Genomic DNA, 18,510 nt, shown 5'->3' with positions numbered 1-18,510 from the left:
CCTGGTCAGGCTATACCGTCTGTACTGTTTACCTTTTTATTGCAAAAGCGACCCTATTACAACTACTGCATTAGGTAGTCGTTACATTGTCCTTATATTCACAGATTTCTACCATTTCGTTACAGCGTCAATGACCGCGCGACGTATCACGACAGAAGAGGAAGCCAAAGCCGCGCTCGCCGAGCGTCGGCGCCGCGCCAGGGAGGAGCTGGAGCGCCAGGCCGAACTCGAGAGGCAACGGTTTGTGGGCTTTATAACTATACAGCATAAGGTTCAAAGTTAAATACTACCCTCTGGCGCCGCGCGGCGTCCCAAACCGCTGGGATCCAAGCCGAACTGGAGAGGCAGCGGTATGTGAGCTTTATGTCTTTAGAATAAGGTTCAAAATTAAACAGGTCCATCTATCCGGACCACGCCCTCCCCAAACGCCGGAGAAGTTAGAAAGCCAGGCCGACTATAGTCTGGTCTGTGAGCACGTATAATTTTGTCCAATGACACCAAGCTACCCATCCTTATCGCTCGCGCGTAATTATGTTGCTGTTGCGCTCGCACACTCACTGCGGGCGCCCGTCGCACACAATCACGCGCGAGCGATAAGGATGGGTAGCTTGGGGTCAATGGACAAAATTCTACGTGCTCACGTACCGGGCTTTAGAGAGAAAGTGAAGTGCAACTTTGTGTCTTTACGTATAAGGCTCAAAATATCAACTTATTCTGACCACGCCCTCGCCGAGCGCTGGTACCACGCGAAAGGAGTTGGAACTAGCCGAGCTGGAGAGGTAGTGGTATGTCAGCTTTATGTCCTTTTATGTCCTTTATCAACTTATTTTAACCACACCTTCGTCACGGGCGAAAGGACTTACTGCTGCCTCCCGTGCAACAATGCAGTGCCTCGCAGTAGTATATCAACTTTATGCCTTTAGCAGCCTCTGTGGTCTAGTGGTAAGACCACCTGCTTCAGACGCAGAGGTCCCGGGTTCCATTCCCAGTGGGGACAAATTTTTCTGTTCGGTTTGGTTGGTGGTAGGGCTTGTTCTAAGTCCGCCTGGCTAGCTACCACCATCTTACCTAAGTTTGTCGCCATAACAACAATGTTAAAAAAGCATTGTTGTGTTCCGGCAGTTAGAGGTAAGATAGCCAGTTCCTCCGTGATTGATTCCGGGTGAAGCTCGTGTGGCAACGCCACTACAAACTAGTGACCAACAGATGGCGCTGTCACTACTTCACTATGGCACACTCCGCCGCTCATACAAACCTGCATCGCGGTGACGGAGTTTTAGATCCTGCCAAGTATATATAGACAAACCAAGATGGTGTAAATTGGACCTTGGTCCCCGAGCACAACACCCGCTCGGAAGGAAGCACTAACACCTAGCTTCCTTATTGTGGACGAACATCATATCCCACACTCGCTTCCACCTTCGGCCTGGTCATCACTTATCATTAGGTGAGATACAGGCCAAGAGCTTCCTCGTTGTGGATAAAAAAAAAGCATTAGGTTCAAGATTGATTTTTAACTTTCTTCTTTTTCTATACAGGTTGCAGCGCGAAGCAGAAGAAGAAGCGGAAAGACAGCGGCAAGAGGAAGAAAGACAGCGACGCGAGGAGGAAGAGGCAAGAGAACTCGCCGCGTTACAGCGCCGCATGGAGGAAGAGAAGCTTAGGAAAGCTATTGAGGTAGGTTCTCACATATTATAAGCTAACATTGATACAAGCTAAGATAGCTGGCAGGAATTGCATGAGAAACGGTTCATCGTATTTTGCGACGTTCCTTAGGGGAGAATTACGTCCAGCCACGGTAATACTATCTATACAGTATTCCAACTCGGCTATATTTTTTAAATAAATGTCAACAGCCGCGCGGAACGTCACCATATGACAACATGCGATAGGGCTGCCCACCTGCAGACAATTTTTTCATTACATCTGCCTACTTAGTATATTTATCTAGTTTTGTGAATGTATTTTGTGATTGTAATGTTTTATTTTATTTTGACAAACAAAATAACTTACTGAATGAAATAGGATAAAATGCGTGTTGTTTTGTGATTAGTACATTTTATTAAAAATTATATTTGTGTTAAGATTTAGTAATAAATCTTACAAATTTGCGACCGTAAAATGTATTCCCCTCGACTGAGGCGTACAAAATTCTTGATTATTATACAGGGTGTTAGGTAAATGGGTTTATAAGCCGACACTAGCCCATGTTAACATGTGTATATAAATGGTATACTTAGTGAAGTCAGAAAATTGAAATCATCATTTTAATAATTTTAATTTGCATTAAAATCTGATTTTATAAATTTTATTTTGTATGAAAATTAAACAAATTAAAATGATATCACTGACTTCACCATACCATTTATATGCATAATATGTTAACATGGGCTATTGTTAGCTAATAAACCTATTTACCCAACACCCTGTATAAATAGGTAGTTGTAATTATTTTTATAAAAAAGAGCGCTTACTATTTCAAAAACAACACATCATCCGTTTATTACATTCGCCATTCGCGACACCCCCGACTTTTGCATGTCGAGCGCATACCGAGATTTGAATTTCGAAGGAAAGTTCGCGTTTCGTCCGTTTATATGAAGTTACAATACTGTATGATACTATTACCGTGGTCCAGCAGTGAACTACTATAAGATAAGATTTCTAGTCTTTTAAGAACTAAGGCTTGGTTCACGACTTGTGACTAAAATCCCTAATAATTTAAATGAAATTTATCTTTCAGATAAACTGTAACTTTTAGTTTTACAGATTTTGGATGGCCTTCATCTTACATAACCTTTAATGTCGAAGAATTCTTCACTGACATAAAACGTTGGCACTTTTAGTGATGTTTGTGGTTGCTAACAAACTCATAAGTCGTGAATCAAACGACTTGCAATCGATAACCGAACTTTGCTAGCTTCTGACGTCATCGTTGCATAAAACAAATCAATTTATTTACAGGCACAACAGCAACTAGAGCGCGAAGAGTCAGAGAGGCGCGCCAAAGAAGAAGCTGAAAGGAAAGCGCGACTCAAAGAGGACGAAGAGAAGAGGAAAGCGGCGGAAGAGGCCGAGAGGCTTCGGCGGGAGGAGGCCGAGCGCGAGGAGAAGGAGCGCCTCGCGCGCAAGCAGCGCGTCGAAGCCATCATGGCGCGCACCAGGCTCAAGAAGGTAGCTATACAACAAGTTAAAAAGTGAGATAGGTTCAGAGGAAGAGAGAAAAGGAAAGAAAATTCAGGTTGAGAAAATAACCAAAGGCTTACTCAAGAAGGCCAGTAGCACAGCGGACTGGGCAGCAAAAAGTGAACAGAAGCCGAGCCGCTGTGAACGGATAAGGCCGAGAGGGAGGACTCAGGTATTAAAAAGGAACGAAAATTGCTCGTAGCAGGTAGAAAAAGATAGAGGCTAAAGTCTGGTCGCCGAGCACGCAGAATTTCGTCCAATGACCCCAAGCTGCCCATCCTTGTCGCTCGCGCGTAATTATATTGCTGTCGCGCTCGCACACTCACTGCGGGCGCCCGTCGCACAGTCGCGACAGCAATATAATTACGCGCGAGCGATAAGGATGGGTAGCTTGGGGTCATTGGACGGGATTCTACGTGCTCACGGACCAGGCTTTATAAAACAAGCGGGAGAGTGAGATAGCTTCAGAGAGAGAGAGAGAGACTTCGGCGGGAGGAGGCCAAGCGCGAGGAGAAGGAGCGCCTCGCGCGCAAGCAGCGCGTCGAGGCCATCATGGCATGCACGAAACTTATTTTGACAATCAAAATTGTCACATTATCGTTTAATTCGAAAGTTTTGTATCGAATTTTGTCGAATACGCAAATGATTCGAAGACGAAAATTGTTCATGCTAGAGGTCCAGGTCCTTGCTCGGCTCTCCGTATCGCATCGCATCTTCTGTCGAGCTTCGTCATAGAGGTTACATTCCCAAAGTGCGTGATCGCGGCTCTCTTCGACTTCCTCGCCGCATGGGCATAGTGCAGACTCGCACAGCGTCATCCTGTGTAGGCGCTGCCTGAAGCAACCGTGCTCAGGTAACAATTGGGAAACCACGTAATCAGGTTCAACCCAGCCGAGTGAGAGCCTCACCGCCACGATGGGAAAGAAATGGTACAGAGGGAGAGGCTTCGGCGGGAGGAGGCCGAGCGCGAGGAGAAGGAGCGCCTCGCGCGCAAACAGCGCGTCGAGGCCATCATGGCGCGCACCAGGCTCAAGAAGGTAACTAAAGCCTGGTCCGTGAGCACGTAGAATCCCGTCCAATGACCCCAAGCTACCCATCCTTATCGCTCGCGCGTAGTTATATTGCTGTCGCGACTGTGCGACGCGTACCCTCAGTGAGTGTGCGATAAGGATGGGTAGCTTGGGGTCATTGGACAAAATTCTACGTGCTCGACGACCAGACATACAACAAGTGGGGAGAGTGAGATAGCTTCAGGAGAGGCTGCGGCGGGAGGAGGCAAGCGTCGAGGCCATCATGGCGCGCACCAGGCTCAAGAAGGTAACTATAATAAAGCCCGGTCTGTGAGCACGTAGAATTTTGTCCAATGACCCCAAGCTGCCCATCCTTGTCGCTCGCGCATAATTATATTGCTGTCGCGCTCGCACACTCACTGCGGGCGCCCGTCGTACAGTCGCGACAGCAATAGAATTACGCGCGAGCGATAAGGATGGGTAGCTTGGGGTCATTGGACAAAATTCTACGTGCTCGGCGACCAGACATACAACAAGTGGGGAGAGTGAGATAGCTTCAGGAGAGGCTGCGGCGGGAGGAGGCAAGCCGAGGAGAAGCCATCATGGCGCTCACCCGCACCAGGCTCAAGAAGGTAACTATAACAGCCTCTGTGGTCTACTGGTAAGACCACCTGCTTCAGACGCAGAGATCCCGGGTTCCATTCCCAGTGGGAGCAGATTTTTCTGTTCGGTTTGGTTGGTGGTAGGGCTTGTTCTAAGTCCGCCTGGCTAGCTACCACCATCTTACCTAAGTCTGTCGCCATAACAACAATGTTAACAGCATTGTTGTGTTCGGGCAGTTAGAGGTAAGATAGCCAGTTCCTCCGTGGTTGAGGATTCCCTGTGAAGCTCGCTTCCACCTTCGGCCTGATCGTCACTTACCATCAGGTGAGATACAGGCCGCTTCCTCGTTGTGGATAAAAAAATGTATATGTACTTATTAAGTGATCCTTCCCACCTGCTAACGATCGTCTTCCATGTTCCAGCAACAAGAAGAAGAGAAGAAGCAACAGGAGAACAAGGCCGCGCCCGCGCCCGCGCCGCTTGACAATGGGAATGCGGTCGCCACCGGCGACCTGCTCGGCCTGCCTACTAGTCAGGTACGATTGGATGATATAAAAGTTCGTTCGAGGAAGTGGGAGACTTTTACCAGAGTAAATACAAATGAGTAGGTCATCTTCATAGAAACGCACCGAGCGCGGTTTGTATGTGAGCGCGCCAGTATACGTAAGCTGAATCCCCGCTAAATTTTGTCGGTGTGTGCGTGCGCGCCGCATACGTATTGGCGCGCTCACATACAAACTGCGCCCGTGCGTTTCTATGAAGATGACCTAATCATTTGTATTTACTCTGCTTTTACTTACTAGACACGCTATTCAGAATAAAAGTTGTAACACAGAACATGTTACATGACGTTGTCCTTGATTTCCTACTACGCTGACGTCATTTGCGTATATTTTTTTATCAGCTGGGCTTAGAATAATCCGGCAATGTATTGTGATGCCACCGTAAACACCGCATTTTTACTGCAGATCAATCATAATGAGGGTTTTCGCGTATGAAAGATCCGCTAGATGGCGGGACGTGGATCCCAAGTCTGACTGCTGCGTGATTGGTGGATTTTGACATATCTGTCAATGTCATGTCAAAAATAACCAATCATGCAGCATTTGGGCCTCGCGTCTACGTATTGCCATCTGGCGGATTTTTCATACGCGAAAACCCTCATTGCTTGCTTGCTTGAATTTCTGCAGTCATTGTATCAGCACAACGAAATACGCATAATAGTATTAGCGGTGTAAAGTAGGGTACATACAATGTATTCATAGGCGTGACCGAACCAGCAGCGTATGAGGAATTCAAGCCCAAACTAGAAGATTTTTTAATGCTAATCAAAGCAGCCTCGTTCGCCAAGTTATTGTCAAATTACCAAATTCCCCACAAAGCTCCGTTATCGATATGCCAAGCCGCTGTCTAGCAAATACTCTCGCCTATTGTATCCCCAAAAAATGGCTGTGACATACGGACGGACAGACGGACGGACGGACAGACAGACATGACGAATCTATAAGGGTTCCGTTTTTTGCCATTTGGCTACGGAACCCTAACAAAAAGTAACCCTTTGTATGTCCCTTCAGTCCGCGGAGGCTCCGCAGGCGGCGGAGCCGGCGCGCAACAACGGCAACGCGCACGCCGACCCGCTGGGGCTGTCCCGACCACACGACGTGAGTATGAAACCGATTTGCAGGTCTTCATTCGTAGTAGTAGTAGGACAATCTGCTCAGGTGGGGATTCTTGGATGGCTCAAACTTGGAGTGCAAGTGTGGTTTTGTTCCTCAGTCGACGAAGCACATGATGTCGTGCCCTGCGTCCCCAAACAACTGCACGCAGGAAGATTTAATGAAGGCTACTGACAACGCCATTCTTGTGGCGGAGTTTTAGGCCCACAATGGACTATCCTTTCTTTGATCACTTTGGAACATTCGCAAGCGCTAAGTGTGAAGCTCCCTACCACCTTCGGCCTGATCGTCACTTACCATCAGGAGAGATACAGGCCAAGAGCTTCCTCGTTGTGGATAAAAAAAATATGTGTTTTGCACGGTCGGAGAACAGTAGATCATTCGATTTGGAACTAGCTACTTCTGGAAAGAAAACTAAGTATAGCCTGACCAGGAACATAAAAACCCTGGCATAGAGGCGCGTCAATTGCATTTGATAGTGCAACACTGGGTACAGTCGTACCTGTATTAAATTAGTAGGCTAATTTTATGTATCAGGATTATGGGCTAATTTAATATTTTCATAAATTAACAAAAAATATTGTATTATAGGTAAACTGGTTTAAATAAATTAAATGAAACCATCAATCGAGCAAGTAGGATTTTATTATTATTCATCAATAATCAAATTCTGAACTTGAATATTCAACTCCAATGTCTGCTCATGAACGCTTCAAACTCGGTACTTATTTCTCAATTCCATAAAATTCAACACTTACAAAGTGACAAAAAACTTTAAAATAGGTAGTTGAAACAAACCACAGCTAATTTTCATAGTTGACTGTACTATACGATAAACATGTCAGTCAATTTGACAACCTTTGTCGGAAACATTATTCAATGAAAATATTGTCCGAACCCTTAGTATTTCTCTTCGACAAATACTTTAACACATTGTGAACCACTTTTCTTTCACGACTATAAAAAGATTTTAGCAATTTAATTCACAAAATCAATTGCGCACATTTAAAATAAAGTTTGTTTACACTTTGACAGCAATAGACTGACATGCAAGGTGACATGTCAATGAAGTTTTCAGTTACTGTTGCCATTAAAAGAAATTAGTACCATTAATTTTCCGCAACATGGCGAGGGTTTTTATGTTCCTGGTCAGGCTATAACTTACAAAGTGACAAAAAACTTTAAAATAGGTAGTTGAAACAAACCACAGCTAATTTTCATAGTTGACTGTACTATACGATAAACATGTCAGTCAATTTGACAACCTTTGTCGGAAACATTATTCAATGAAAATATTGTCCGAACCCTTAGTATTTCTCTTCGACAAATACTTTAACACATTGTGAACCACTTTTCTTTCACGACTATAAAAAGATTTTAGCAATTTAATTCACAAAATCAATTGCGCACATTTAAAATAAAGTTTGTTTACACTTTGACAACAATAAACTGACATGCAAGGTGACATGTCAATGAAGTTTTCAGTTACTGTTGCCATTAAAAGAAATTAGTACCATTAATTTTCCGCAACATGGCGAGGGTTTTTATGTTCCTGGTCAGGCTATAGTAGCATATACTGTTAATTAATAAATACTGTTCTTAAAATATCGCTTTCTATTCGAAACCAGCGTGATTCTGGTGCTCAGTTTGTCTTTAAAAAACAAAACATACAAGTGACGTCAGACATAATCAATCATATGATAATTTTATTATAGGCTTGAAAAGTTTTGGTAGTAAAGAGAGTACCGATTGACGGATGTTGGTCAATCTCCATTGTAAACGTCTCCAAATTCCAGACTGAGGACACGAGCCAAGAGCAGTCGGCCAAGCCCGTCCCGGAAGCTAGCAACGGCAACCACCCGGCGCGCGTCTCGGCCGCCTTCATCCAGTCCGAGCTGAGGGGCGAAGCCCTAACCAAGGCCGAGGACTACGCCGCGCACAACGGGCACAACGCGGCGCACCCGCTCACGCTGCAGAACGCCATCTAACGGCCAGCGGTGGCACTAGCAAGGATCATGTCGGCCCAAGGCGTAGATATTGGCTGGTTTGTGAAAGGAGGTTAGATTTGCGGCTGGTTTGTTACTGAGAGCTATCGTTTTAGCGCTCACCAGTTTGCTCCACTGTAGAGTAAGGTCCTGTCACTTGCTAGTAGCGAAGACAGTGGCACCAACTGGTGAGCGCTAAAGTGGTAGGACTATCGCATTTGCACTCATCAAGATGGCGCCACTGTAGAGTAAGGTCCTGTCAATCGCCAGGGGTGCCAACTGTTAAGTATAAAAACGATAGCCCTCATAAATAAAGTCTGGCTTGATCCATTTTTGAGTTGCGGTCAGGTTTTGTTCAGACACTGGCTGGTTTGATATCTAATAAAAATAAAAGTCTGGCTTGTTCCATTTTTGAGTTGCGGTCAGTTTTGTTCAAAAGCACTGGCTGATTTGATATTTAAAAAAAGTCTGGCTTGTTCCATTTTTGAATTGCGGTCAGATTTGTTCAGACACTGGCTGGCTTGATATTTAAAAATAAGTCTGGCTTGTACCATTTTTGAGTTGCGGTCAGTTTTGTTCAGAAACACTGACTGGTTGATTGATGAAGATACTTAAAAACAATAGCGTTGAATTTTAATAAAAAAAAATACATGGTCAAGGCGTAGATATTGGAAATACTGGCCATAAACTTCATTTTTACTTTCTGCGGAGTTCAAGGCTTAGCATTGACTGGTCAGGTAGCAATTTTATTTAAAACTTTACAGGAAGAGCCTATTAGCACATAATGGTGAACGATAGGAAAGTTTCACCATTTTTGAAGCTGGACAGTCTATAGCGTAATAAATTAAAAAATGAGTTAAATTAAATATTAATACGTAAATGAAATGCAAAGCATGAACCAGTGATCGTGAGTAGGCCCAAGTTAAATAATAGGGATGGCACTTAGGCCTTAGGCTGGATTTTTTTCATTTTAGACCAATTACAGACGAATTTATTTTAGTACAGACCAAAGTTTCGGTCAACGACTGACAAGACCACAGCTACCTGACCAGGCGTTTATCGTAATCTGTGTACTAATTTTTATCTTATTTTGGTGCTGCACAAGTGTTTTACTTTCAATAAAAAGTGACTTTATAGTTAATGTTAGTTGGGTTAGCGGATTGCCAGTTATAGTTATAGATATTTATACGGTTTGAATAGGATCAAAGAGTAGGTAGTGCGAAAAAAATGGCGACGGTTGCACACGCTCGGATTTAATGGGTTAAAATTAGTACAAAATAATCTGGGGCAATAGTGACTCTTTTTAGAACAAACGTCGCTGTATTGAAATTATTAGAAAAGGATAAAAGAATGTTGGATGAAGAGTTTATGAAGGTGCTAACGAAGTGAAGGAACGATTCAATAAAATATTTAGATCAAAGAAATGATAAAATAAAGAAAAAGGTATGGTATTTTATGCCAGAAGGTTTGAAAACAGCCAATATGTACGCGTTGTTGGTGAATGACGCTCTTATTAAATAGATGAAGCATTGACTGAGCTAAAATAAACGGATTTCATTAAAAAACTAAGTGGGAAATAATTCCCACTTGTTACATAAACTGAAGGCTTTTAAAGAAATGCAGTTTTAGCAATGTCAATGCGTATGATATTGAACGGGAAATGTCGGAAGAACTAAATTATAATAATTATTATAATTAATAATGCATTTATATTGCAACTCCTTGATTCAACTAAGATTGAGATGTAGCTTCTTACCTTGCGTATAGGCGAATAACCGAACGTCATCGCTTCCAAGTCATTTACAAATAAATAATATTTTCATACAGTTAACATCGCGTTAGCCGGGAGTGTATCATTAGGATCAGGGGATATAACATTAATGAGTCGTTTCATTAAAAAGTATCATTAATTCGCGTTTGATGTTATCACGATAGGTTGTGTATAATATACCGTGTAGCAGCGGTTTGTATTAAATTCGTGTAAATTATAAGTTTCTATTTATTGTGATGTTTTTTTAATCCATGCCGGTAGAAATCAATTGCTTTCCTCGTCGTACTGTGGGAGGGAGAGGAAGGCGTGTGAGAGCGGGATAGAATATGTAATGAATTGCGTCCGATTTTTTCGTGCGTTGAAAAATGCACCTTACAGCTCAGCTTGAGCACTGATTCGCTTGGACTATGCTGTAGCAACGAAGACAATTCGAAAGCAAAAGAACGTGTACAATGTGTTCTGAAGTTTATAAACGGTTACCAAATCAGTTTGTCGAGTTTTAAAGTTTGTTCAATAAGATGTTTCCATCGCAAATGTATTTCCATAACCGTGTATAAACTTGTTTGCGAGATGCCTAATAAATGGGAGCTCTGAATGATTTGTTACATAATGTTGTTTGGAAATAGTCTTTAGTTTTACGTCAATTTGAACAGCTTGATCCTGGGTCGGCTGATCTACCTTAAAAAGCAATATTTGCAATATTGATTTACGTTTTCAAAACATATCATTCTCAGAATGCTTGTTCAAAATATACAAATCAAACTCCCCTCCTCAAATTTTTTACAATACCTTATTTTTTCTAAACTATAACTGAATCAACTAAACAGATGCCATGAGCGTAAATAAATATTGTAATGATTACTTGGTCGCTCTCACAAACGCACTACTTGTGATGAAAGTTAATGTATCACCAATATAAAAATATAAGAGCTTTTTGAAACTATCTTCTATTTTATGAAAATCAATAGAACGATTCAAACTTTACAGATGGTAATATGAATGTCATATTAGTACAAAAAATAAAACAAACAAATGATGATGATAAACTTCCTAAAAATCTATGAAATAGTTAAAATAACAGATAGTTTGAAAAGGCCAAGTTGTGTTAAGCAAGCCAAGATATCCTAAAATGGAATCCAATAAATAATAATATCAATAAGTTATTTAACAATCACTTTATACGACAATTGTATGATAAGTAGTTAGCGTTACAAAATAATAATTATTAATAACAATTTATTCTTATATTTCCATTAATTCATGCAGTTTTTTTGTCATTTAATTTTTGTTTTCCACTAATATTTTTTGCTAGTTTTAGGTTCTTATTATTATGCGTTGTGATGCTCATTTATCGTGGTCAAATAAACTTTTTTGGTAAAATATAATACATAAATAACCTTAATATATTTACTGTTCTGCTGCTTCCAATAAAATACATTACTTAATTACTCTGCGTTTCAAAAAGTGGTATTACTGAATGATAAAATGTGAACAAAAAAGTATATTTGTCCATCAAAGGTCCTCTTGTATGTACGACTTTATATTTCAAACAAAAGTTTGCTCTAATACTTATGTAAAATACTATTATTGTGTTTATGCAATACACAACTTAAAACCTTGCTGAATAAAGTCGTTGTCAGTTAAATTTATATTAGAACTTGTTCAGAAACTATAGAACTGAGGCCTTATTCACATATTTTGCCAATAGGAAATAGGTGAATATTTGTAATTGATCTGCGATACGCGTAGGTAGATAAACAATTGTATCAAGCTATTTCATAGCCTTATAAGTCTTTGTTAAATATTTTTACCCGTCGTGGGCTCCGTTTGACTTACCTGAGATATTGTGAGGGCGTGGCCAAAAAAGATAAATTATAAAAAGTACATGAGAAGTCTCTTTTGAAGTGTTTAAATCAATGATGTCTCATGACGTCATAATATTTACAGAATATTTGTCTGTCTGACAGCTCATAGGTTGACTTACTGACCAAATATGACTAACATTCCTATGTGGTATAAATATGCCTCCTACCCTACACATTTATCTCAGGAATTGTCCCAAACGGCAGTTATTAGCTTTTGCATAATCTGTGGCTGGAACGAGTAATGAATTTATTGTTAATTTTACAAAACAGACAGTAAAGTGGACAATTTATTTGATATGATATGACTGATCGTTCATTTTTACATGTATAGCTTGTTTTTATTACTTGTTTCAGAATGTACTTGCACAGGCTTAATCTTTTACATTATTAGGTAGAATATCGGAATATTCACTCTCTCTTTGACTAAATGAAAAAGATTAAATTCCTTTTTTTTCGCTACAGTTAACGGCGGAAGATATAAAAAATGTTCACCAAAAAAATCAAGTTGCAAAGTTTCAGAGATAGTGAAAAATCGATGCCATTATCATTATACATAAATAAACCATATCTTGTACTATGTAGTCCTCAATAAAATAAATCAGCTTTGTTACTTGCACTTTTATGTAAATATTTATTTTAATTTACCTTTTTCGTCATTGGGCATTGCAAATTATTGAGAACAAAATACAGTTCGTAATTTGTGTACTTCAACTTTCATGTTGAAATTATTCGGAATGCCTAGAAGTGAAGGTGAATGAACAATATAATTTTGTATAGTGTTATAACTGAGATATATTATACCAAGATACTTGGGTCGCTTACTGAGCATTAGTATACTATTTTTCTTTTGCTAAACCATATACTTTCAAACGATTTAATCATGTACTTTGATTATTTTTTGCGAATTTTGTATGGTTGATTGTATGAATAATTTGCACGAGTGTGATGGGCCACCTTTATAAACTGTTGTTTTCGTAGAATGACTCCCTATTACTTATTATATAAAAACTATGATAGCCATAATGTATTATGTTAAAATATACTACGAAATATCCATGCTTAATATTTACTCGACAGAGATCATGCTACGAAAATCACAATAATAATTATTATTGGTGTATAATTGTATCGTTAACATAGCTTGTTGCAATATTATTAGCAATTATTATAAAGGCGTTGTAGATACATTTTATAAATTGACACGAATAACGGAACCCCAATATTCAAAATGGCGGCCTGTCACTTCGCGTGTGTGCGTGGGCGCGGACGAAGGTTGTTAGCTGTCACTATAAACATGTATGTAATGTATTTATGTATATCACTTCAAGACATGGCTTCTATGTACGTTCTATCTATTCTATTATTATGTTAGCAATCGATGGATTTATAAGGAAAAAGTTTTAATAAAAAATATGAAATTTATACGACTGGTTTCATTTTTCATTACCTAGCCTTTGAACTCACGGCAAAATACTATAACTACTAATTTGTTAGATCAGATACAAAACTCAATTTAATTTTCCATGATATTTTTTCCGCTGTTCCTATAGGTCTAGCTTAACTCAGTCAGTGCCCTATTTTTTTTTTTTTTTAATGGCAACCAAACCTCTCTGGGAGGTTTATTTCTGCCAATGTCGAGTGAAAATTGACATAGTTATCAATAGAACGTGGGTGTTTCAGTTCTATTGATTTTTCATGGATTCCGTGGAGTTAAGTATGCCCGTAAGCAGGTTTCAAGACGCCACCGGGTCCAAAGCGGGTTGTCGATATACGACAACCCACTCGACACTCGATGCGCGCTCAAATTCGAAGTATTTCAATGTTTTTTTATAATTTATCACTTCACTGCACTAACACAAAATAACACCAAATTTGTACACTAAACCATTAAATAATAAATTGAAACCATTAAAACAGATCGACCATGCTTTCCGTTCAACTACCCTCCACGGAATCGTCAGTGCCCTAGGTTATGGGAGTGGCACGTGACATTGACATATTATGACGTGACAGGGCATACAAATCTGCCCCCCTAGACAAAACGCACATTTTGATCGAATCGAAAATCGAATCCGTCAAAATTTCATACAAAAAAGGGGCTTTTCGACCACTTTTCGACTGGTTTGCGATTATAATTTGCACTTTGTCTAGACCCACTGAAGTCTTGCTCACGTTTGATCGTCACAAAATCACCCCCCGTTCCGCTCTCATTCAGGCACTAATTCTTCGCACCATTGAAGCCATTAGACAGAATAATAACTGAATTAAGCGCTAGTATGTAGGTATAGGTAGCTCCTAAATACACTCGACATCAAATAAATCGCACCTCCCGCGACAAGCACTTTCAAACGAATGCATCCCCACTTCCCACCAATTTTGGCACCATTTAAAAGCCTAGTTCTAAACTTCATTTCTTTAAAAGAAAAATTTTTACCCCAAAAATGTGTCTTTAGAAGGATCCAGAGTCACTTCTTCAAAAAATAGGTAGTTACGCTTGAGCCAACTTTTATGGCTATAAAACTGTTAAGTTGGGATTAATCGCTATCCATCTGTTAAAGAGGACACGTGAAATCATTATTTGGTTTTATAACCATAAAAATTGGTCTAATTGATCCCAGAGGTGAGCCCCAAGTGACGTCTTTTTTCAAGCCACATTTATGGTATATGTTAATCATTTATTGAGAAATTAAATGTGTTTTTCTTTGAGGATATTTATTAGGCTTTCAAATAACACCAATATTGTTGGGGCACCATGATTGTGTCAGAAGATAATCTTTAAAGTTCGCATCGCGGAAGGTGCGATTTATTTGATGTTGAGTATAGTTTCACGTTTGTACTAGTTGACCACAATAGGTACTATTTTTAGTGTGAAATAAAATTTAAACCACTTGAACTTTCCGCCAATTTAAAACTTGCGTATATTGAGTACAAATCAGTACAATATTATGCATTTGCCTCATATTCCAATTAAAAAACTACAACGTTCTTTTTTCAAAATGTGTTTAATTTTACGTTCCAAATTCAAATGGGAGCCATTTGAATTATCTGTCATTGAGCACGTGGTGTGAAAAAAAAAATAACAAAAGAGGGTAATCTCAAAAGAAATACTGTCGTAGAATTTCAGTTCGATCTCCACGATCATGGAATCGTTTTGCGTCTGTGTTTATGTGCAATCATGGACCTATAAAAAAAGGCGGACGGAACTCGCGCTACAACAAAACTGTGACGAAAAAATTTGGCGTTTGTCTATTGTGTGAGTGAATTTAGGGATGCCATGTTAGCCAAAACATTTTACCCATTTATTTTAAGAAAAACATAGATCGGCAGATGTTACTTGGAAATGTAGACAGAATTATTCCGTGCCATTTTAAAAGGATGAAAGGTGAATGCGTTGAGGTAGGCGCGAAATTTTCAATGTTCAAATTTTCTTACATTGTTTGCAAGTCAGTGTGTCAGGGTATGTAACTGGATACTCCATTTTGACTTGCTTGACTCTATACACACTTTTAGCTGTTTTTGCAGTAACGTGTGCGAGCACTTCCAAATAGGCATCGTAAAATATTCTTCCATGAAAGCAAATGTTGATGACGCTTAAACTGAATCTGAAACTGAGACCAGTAATGCCTGCAACACCAGTATTTTGATTCATCAGACTTGGTTGACCTTACGAGTGTACTGGGACTGAATGAACATTGATGATCCTGATGGTTAGCTGGAGATGCCGAAAATAGATACTATCGAATTGTTCCCAGTCGAAGAAAAGCGTCGAGGAAAGAAGAGGAAGATAATAGAAGGAGATACGAATAGTAGGGAAAAGTCAAAGAGATCAGGTGACGGAAAAAGAAGCAACCTAAATGAGTTCCATGTTCAATTGATAGTGGACCTTTATGATGCACATAAAAGTATTTTTTATTATTTTTGGAATAAAGACTATAAACTCAAATGCATATTTCAGTTAAATTTTCACTATCCTGTATATGTTCTCACTTCCCTGTCCATCGAAAATAGAAAAACCGCTATAAAATCAATATTTATCATAATTTTGTCTGGCCCGTTAAAAATTGGATATGTTGTAGTATATTCTCGGTCTTTAGTCACTGTTTATACTGATTACTAACAAAAACTGGAGATTCATTTTATGGTCCTAAATAATTCCACCGTGAGTAGAACTACCCATTTAACCATTAGTAACAAAATTTAACAATTTGTTATTTTAACTATGAATCAAAAAACTGGGCCTAAGTTGTTCTTTTTATTGGTCTCAATAATGCGCATTCGAAGCACACTGGCTTCGCCTTTGTCGGAATTCCACTTGAAACTCGAACCCAGATCTATTCTCGAAAAACTCGTAACTTTATGCCCTTACATTTTTTGCTTGAGCATGCTTATTTTCTACAGAAGTATGAAATTTTAATACCAAGTTTATACTTAGGTAATGGACAAGCACGCTCAAGCTGGAAATCTCACACCCGTATTCACAAACGATGCTTGCTTAAAATGGCGCATGGTCCACACATGCCGGACGGCCAACCTGGCAAGGCATTTTGAAAGCCGGCGGCATGTGTGGACGCGCCATAAGTAAAGCAGCAAATCTAACGCACAGCGTTGAATAGAGCTCTGGGATTGGTTCGTGTGTGACCCTATGCGTCCATGTGCACTGTGAGACCTCATAGTAATGTTTGTGAATACAGGCGTCAATTTAGAAAAATAGTGCTTTAGCATTAGTTATGAAAGTTGCTATAATTTCGTAATGCTTACTCGTTTGTGAGAGACGTAATGTTATAAAACGCGTTGTATTACGCCTGTTAAAAACAACTCCATCATTGAAGGTATTCCATAGCCGTGTAAGCCGTTCCTTTAATAATGCAAGCAGTTGGTCCCTCGAGCCCTTTCAACTGTAATGACATGCTACTACGAGTACATACTTACGAAACAGGCCTATTACCAAGGTCGACTGTAGAAGCGTTTTGTAGAAAAAAATANATCTTGTGTACATTATAATCATAATCTTATGCATCATCAATATATTACACTGCACAACAAAATCGAACTTTTTTTTTGTTGCATGAGATTTTTCTCTTGTTGTTTACTAATTTAGGCTCGCTGATTTTAAATCTACCCTCAGATTTTTTCCAGCAGCTCTAGTTTAGGAGATACAGGTACCCTCTTAAAATGTACTCTCCATTTGACTGCTGATATCGCTATCGTCAACGTCTTACTAGTTTATGTTTCTTTTTTTGCAATGACTTCGTCTAGAAGGACCTGTGTAAACAATCCAAATAGATTTGTCACATTTGTGGCAGATATACATTCAAAAAATTCTGTTTAAATGTGTCGGACTTCGTGAAAAATACCTATTTCGAGTACTTTTAACGGCTGTTGGAAACAAATAACAAGCCCTGGATACCGAATATAGTGTGTAAAACGTGTGTGGAGTCTTTACGATTATGGAAAAATAACAAGAGGGATCCCTTGAACCTTATTAGTCCTATGATTTGGCGTGAACCGTCAAACCACGACGACGACTGTTATTTCTGCGTTGTAAACATAACAGGAATTAATCGCTAAAATCATTCTAAGTGTGTTTATTCTAATGTGCCGTCAGTTACTAGACCTGTCCTGCGTTCAACTGATACACTAAAACCCCAACCAAGTACACCTCAGGTACTGTACTACAGGACGTCCGCACAAAAATGTTCAACGAATGGATCGTTTCGAAAATTGAGTGCTGAGAAGTTAAAAACTGAAATTTTCGATGGACCACAACTTAGAAAATTAATAAACGATGTAAAATTTACTGAAAGTATGACAAACGCTGAAAAAAATGCATGGAATGAGTTTGTTTGGTTCGTAAAAAACTTTTTGGGAAATAAGTAGTCCGTCAATTTTCCTGACCACGTCAATCAGTTAGTACTATACTTTCAGCAACATAAATACGACATGAGCATTAAGATGTATTTCCTTCATAGCCACCTTGATCGAATTCCTGAAAATCTTGGAGATTTAAGCGAGTAGCAGTGAGAACGCTTTCATCAGGATATTTGCGCCATAGAGGAGCGGTACCAGGGCTATTGGAGTGAAAGTATGATAGCTGAATACTGTTGGATTATCCAGAACAGTAGTAACACTCGAACTCATTCAATAAAGTCACATAAAAGAAAGTTTTGTACTAATTAGATAGTTAAATAAATAATTATATGACAGAAAACCATGTTTTTTTGATAAAAATAGCTACCCTTCACATCTGAAAAAGTAGAGCTGCTAGCGAAAATCTAAGTATAGATTTGGAATCAGGGTAGAAAATGCAGCTAGATCCATAAAAAACATTCCATGCAACAAAAATGCTGTTGTGCAGTGTTATTATTATCTCTGATAGATTTTTTTTAACATACAACCTGACACTGACTTGCAATC

At 39.6% G+C, this 18,510-nt stretch overlaps 1 protein-coding gene across 2 annotated transcripts; it reads left to right on the top strand.

Moving 5' to 3' along the window:
* The first annotated feature begins 127 nt into the window (after positions 1–127).
* On the top strand, positions 128–8,557 carry LOC114353842 (vicilin-like seed storage protein At2g18540). Of its 2 annotated transcripts, XM_028305966.1 has the most exons (7): positions 128–240; positions 1,539–1,677; positions 2,965–3,080; positions 4,130–4,223; positions 5,222–5,335; positions 6,374–6,460; positions 8,272–8,557. In XM_028305966.1, the coding sequence occupies exons 1-7, from the start codon at positions 131–133 to the stop codon at positions 8,461–8,463; spliced, it is 852 nt and encodes a 283-aa protein (XP_028161767.1). In that variant the 5' UTR covers positions 128–130; the 3' UTR covers positions 8,464–8,557. The 2 variants fall into 2 exon arrangements, with proteins under 2 accessions (XP_028161767.1, XP_028161766.1); XM_028305965.1 differs by lacking the exon at positions 4,130–4,223 and having other exon boundaries at positions 2,965–3,174.
* The last annotated feature ends 9,953 nt before the right edge of the window (positions 8,558–18,510 follow it).

This window comes from Ostrinia furnacalis, unplaced genomic scaffold (genome assembly GCF_004193835.3).
Source record: "Ostrinia furnacalis isolate ACB-3 unplaced genomic scaffold, ASM419383v2 OfSCF1844, whole genome shotgun sequence".
In the NCBI taxonomy this organism is placed as follows: domain Eukaryota; kingdom Metazoa; phylum Arthropoda; class Insecta; order Lepidoptera; family Crambidae; genus Ostrinia; species Ostrinia furnacalis.
The sequence above is the reverse complement of the archived record's forward strand: the minus strand, read 5'-3'. Positions and strand labels throughout refer to the sequence as shown.

What these genes read in the sequence shown, in the direction of transcription:
- LOC114353842 (XM_028305966.1), top strand. Translation starts at nt 131, where the DNA reads ATGACCGCGCGACGTATCACGACAGAAGAGGAAGCCAAAGCCGCGCTC. An exon ending in GCCGAACTCGAGAGGCAACG is followed by an intron (nt 241 to 1,538) that starts GTTTGTGGGCTT and finishes TTTTCTATACAG; the next exon opens with GTTGCAGCGCGAAGCAGAAG. An exon ending in GCGGCGGAAGAGGCCGAGAG is followed by an intron (nt 3,081 to 4,129) that starts GCTTCGGCGGGA and finishes ACAGAGGGAGAG; the next exon opens with GCTTCGGCGGGAGGAGGCCG.